We start from the raw sequence: 3,962 nt of genomic DNA, 5'->3' as shown, positions 1-3,962 counted from the left end.
TCTGCAGCAAGGCCACTGCTCCTCCCAAAACCTGCTAGCTGGCCTCACTTCTCCTCAGATGGACACTAAGGGGTGTTACAGATCCCACCAGCCACAAAAGTATGTAGTTTAACAGCAGAAACATAACACAACAGCCAGCATTTAAGAGATCAGGAGGACATGGGCAATGGAGCAGAGCCGGGAGAAAACACCCCCAGTTCAGCATCACCAAACAGCAATGGGTTCACCCCAACTTGGAGTGCCGTGGCCATAAGCCCAATGCCTGGTCAGGAAACATCTGCCCACCAGGACCATGCAGCCCCTCACACCCACACCAGCCTCAGCTTTCTCTTTGTAAACTCAGCACTTGGGCTTCCCACAGCCGACAGCATAATAATACAAAGTCATACCAGTCGCCTGGCCCTTGTTAGCATTAAAAATTAAAGACAGAGCAAACAAAACCTAAAGCTCCAACATTTATTATGGCAATTTCCCACCCACCCACAGACCTACACTGCATTTTGTTTTATTTTTAATTTGTCACATCAGATACACCTTCCAAGAAATGGCACAGCATGGAGATAACCAACAGGCTGGGTTGTCCATGAGAGCAAGACAGGTTTTTTTTCAGGGAAAGGAGCCAGTCGAAGCCATCAATAAGCCCTTGACCTTGGTGGGCAGGTTTGCTTTGCTTGTTTTTAGAAAATAAAATTTAAAAAAACAAAATAAAACAACAAACAAACAAAAAAAACAACCCCAAAGAATTGTCGTACTCTATTACAAAATATAAATACAATAGTCTTGCAGGCAGGAGGAGCCCGGGGAGCTCTGCCTTCGGCGGGTGACTTCTCAGGCTCTCCCAGGGACATGGCAAACCAGCAGGACAGAGGCCACCTCTGGACGCCGAGATGCCGCCGGCCACTCGCCCCAGTTTCACCTCCTTTCAGAATTTAAGTGCTCTTGAACTTCCATCCGAAAACTGCCAGACATCCGGGGCTCCCTGGGCGCTGCGCCAGCTGGGGGGGTACGCCGAACCTACAGAGAGCATGGGGACAGAGGAGAAAATAGGTGTGACATCGCCCATGGTGCGAGTTACTCTCTTATTTTACTTTTCTTTTTTTTTTTCTTTCTTTTTTTTTTTTGTTTTGTATTGATTGTTTTGTTTTGTTGTTGTTTGGTTTTGTTTGTTTGTTTGTTTGGTTTTTCTTGTCTTTAACAACTAGGACACCCAACTGTCACAAAGGGATATAGCAGGACAGACCCCTTCCTCCTCTTAGCCCACACTCTCGCATCTGGCATCGCTCAGCACCACACAGGAACCATGGGGCTCATTTAGGAAGAAAAAACATCTGGGCTTTACTGAGAAACCCACAAGGTGCCAACAGCTCTGTTTGGGCAAGGACTAAGCCAACCTGTCTGAAAATTGCCTCAATTCTTTCCCAAAAGCCAGGGCAAGGTGCTTCTCCCAGAACCCATGGTGAGAGTGTGTGCAGAAGACTCTCTTAAAGCCACCAGTACTGTTAATACTCCACATGGTAGGTGGTTCATGGAGGACTTTCCCCAACTCCTTACATGTTGAATATCACATGGTGATATCCACACTCCAGCAGCTCAGGACAAGGTGCTGGGACAGCAAATGTCCTCGGCTCAGCTGACACGGAGAAGGGGAGTGGCTGCAAGCCCCAGCTTGAGGCCAATCACCAAACACCGAGGCAGGCTAAGGGCTACACCCCTGCCAGTGGTGACAGCAAGGCCAACCCATCGTCAGCACACCCTCAAAATCCACCCCTGCATCCCAGCTGGGAGCCAGTCCCTAAGAAAATTGCTTCATTTAATACTTAAAAGGGCTTGAGGGGCTACATGCGAGCCACCATCAAGGCTAAATGAGCAGCTCCTAGGCTAGATCTTCACTGGGTGTAAACTGGAGTGGCTCTTTTGAAGTCAAGAGCATGTGCCCGATTCCCCCCTCAGGGAGGGCTCATGGCTGCTGATGTCTGAGCCTGACACGTTTCAGGTTGAGACTTTCAAGGGAAACCAAGAGCACCGCAGCCATCCCAGACACAAGATGAAGCAGCACAATGACACTGCAAACTGTATGTCACAGCAAAGGATACAAAACTGGGAGGTCCTCTGCACCTCCTGCCCCTCTCATCTAGAAGGGACCCCATGCCCATATCCCTACAGCTCCTCTGAAACCACTAGCCCAGCATCTGTGCTCGATGAGCATCAGCTCCCCGGCAAGAGCCCACCAGGCAATATCACTCTTCTAATCAATATTACAATTTGCCCATGCATCTGCCAAAAATGGTTTTCAGCCTTTATAGGGGGGAGGGGAAAAAAGAGGGAGGAAGCTAAGAATGACTCGACTCACTTTCCTTTTTTTGTACAAACTCTGTACTTAGATAAATCCCAAAACTGTATCTCATCAGATACACCAAAGTCTCCTGAATGTCAAGCAAAGCCATGGTATCACTTATTCCTGTATTTATTTGAGCCCTTGGAAACATAATAAATACAAAACATCTGTAGTCTGAACTCTGGATGCTGTTCCAGCCTTTGTTACATTAATCATTCAATTTGGAGGAGATTAAATACTAACAGCAGAAGGGTCTGTGCCATAAAAATACGTTCTCCTCAAAAGTCGATGGGTTTGAAGATTTTAGCAATAGAGACAATGTTATCCAAATATTGCTATTATTTATAGAGACATATTTTTTGCACAGAGAGAAATAAGGAAGTTTCTAGAGACCGTGGGTCACGTGCACAGGATGCCACACGCTCAAGAGCCCAGGATGGGGTCTTAGACATCCTCAGCCCAACCAAACTTCTAAGGGTTGATCATGCCATTAACTCATCACCACTGGCAAAAAAAACCCAAGAATTAGTGAATTCTGCTCTAGTGTTGAGGTGACAGTGCAGTGCTATACACAAGCTATGCTCTTGCTGGCCAGCTGGTGCTCTTGACTTGTTCTGTATCAGAAGCTGATCCTTCTGAAGCTCCTCCAAACCACTAGCCTGGCTCTGTGTGAGCAGCACCTCAGGGCTCATTTATCTCTGTAAAAACTAAAATTACTTCTCTGAAACCTGTAAACCAAATGCATTGCTGCAGAAATAAAAAAACCCATAGTTTTATGTTTTCCACCTGATGGCCTTGTGGCTGTGCATGGAGCCAGATATGACTAGAGCTGCCTGCATATATGGTTATTCTATATGTAAAACACAGTATAGAGAAAGGTAATAACAGCCAAGGGATAGACACAGAGTACAGCACCCACCCCAGCAGCCAGCCAGGCTACACTCCACCCCGGGTTGACCAGCCAACACCAGTCCTCTAGACAACATCTTGACTGCATTGCCAACAATCAGCCATCAAAAGAGTTGAGAGGGAGGGAGTCCATCCCTGTATGGATATTTTGTGGCAAGGGATCAAAAGTCACGTCACCAAGACAGCTGCAAAGCACTCTGCACATCCCTGCGTACACCCGCGCTCCTGTGGACATCACCTTGTCCATTCCCTTCAACTCCATTCCCTTCCCACCACACCAGAGATGGACCCTGCCTCCTCTACACTGTGCTAAGGGTCCCTCCAGCAGCAACCGCATCCTTGCAGCTCTGGCACGGCATCCTTGGCAACAGCCAGGGGGTACCAGCTCAGCTAAGTGTCTGTGGTTCAGGTGTGCTTTCCCAGCCCCCCTGAACACTTGTCCCACTAGCCTGGAAAACGCAGTCTCTCTTTTAGAAAAGGAACGTATTTTTTCCTTTGCATATATATTCTTTGTCTTTTCTTAAATCCCAAACTTCCCCTTTGGAAGGCACTGGGCAAAATACAGGCAATACACGATGCCATCACCACAAGAAGACGACAGAACAACTGGAAGATTTTACAGAAATCAAAAAAAAGGGAAAAGAAAAAAAGTATTAAGTCCATTACACTAGGAACAGCAAGAGACAGTATCACAGCGGTACGTGCTTTAATAAAGTAA

General features: G+C 47.0%; 1 protein-coding gene across 3 annotated transcripts in view; it reads right to left on the bottom strand.

Moving 5' to 3' along the window:
* Positions 1–472: 472 nt before the first annotated feature.
* The window catches only part of BCL11A (BCL11 transcription factor A), a 75,317-nt gene continuing 71,827 nt past the window's right edge, over positions 473–3,962 (bottom strand). For all 3 annotated transcript variants that reach the window (XM_071740356.1, XM_071740352.1, XM_071740355.1), the window contains exon 4: positions 473–1,014. In XM_071740356.1, the coding sequence (XP_071596457.1) occupies positions 913–1,014 (102 nt within the window). In that variant the 3' untranslated portion in view covers positions 473–912. The remainder of the gene's footprint in view (positions 1,015–3,962) is intronic.

Source organism: Heliangelus exortis, chromosome 3, assembly GCF_036169615.1.
Source record: "Heliangelus exortis chromosome 3, bHelExo1.hap1, whole genome shotgun sequence".
In the NCBI taxonomy this organism is placed as follows: Eukaryota; Metazoa; Chordata; class Aves; order Apodiformes; family Trochilidae; genus Heliangelus; species Heliangelus exortis.
The sequence above is the reverse complement of the archived record's forward strand: the minus strand, read 5'-3'. Positions and strand labels throughout refer to the sequence as shown.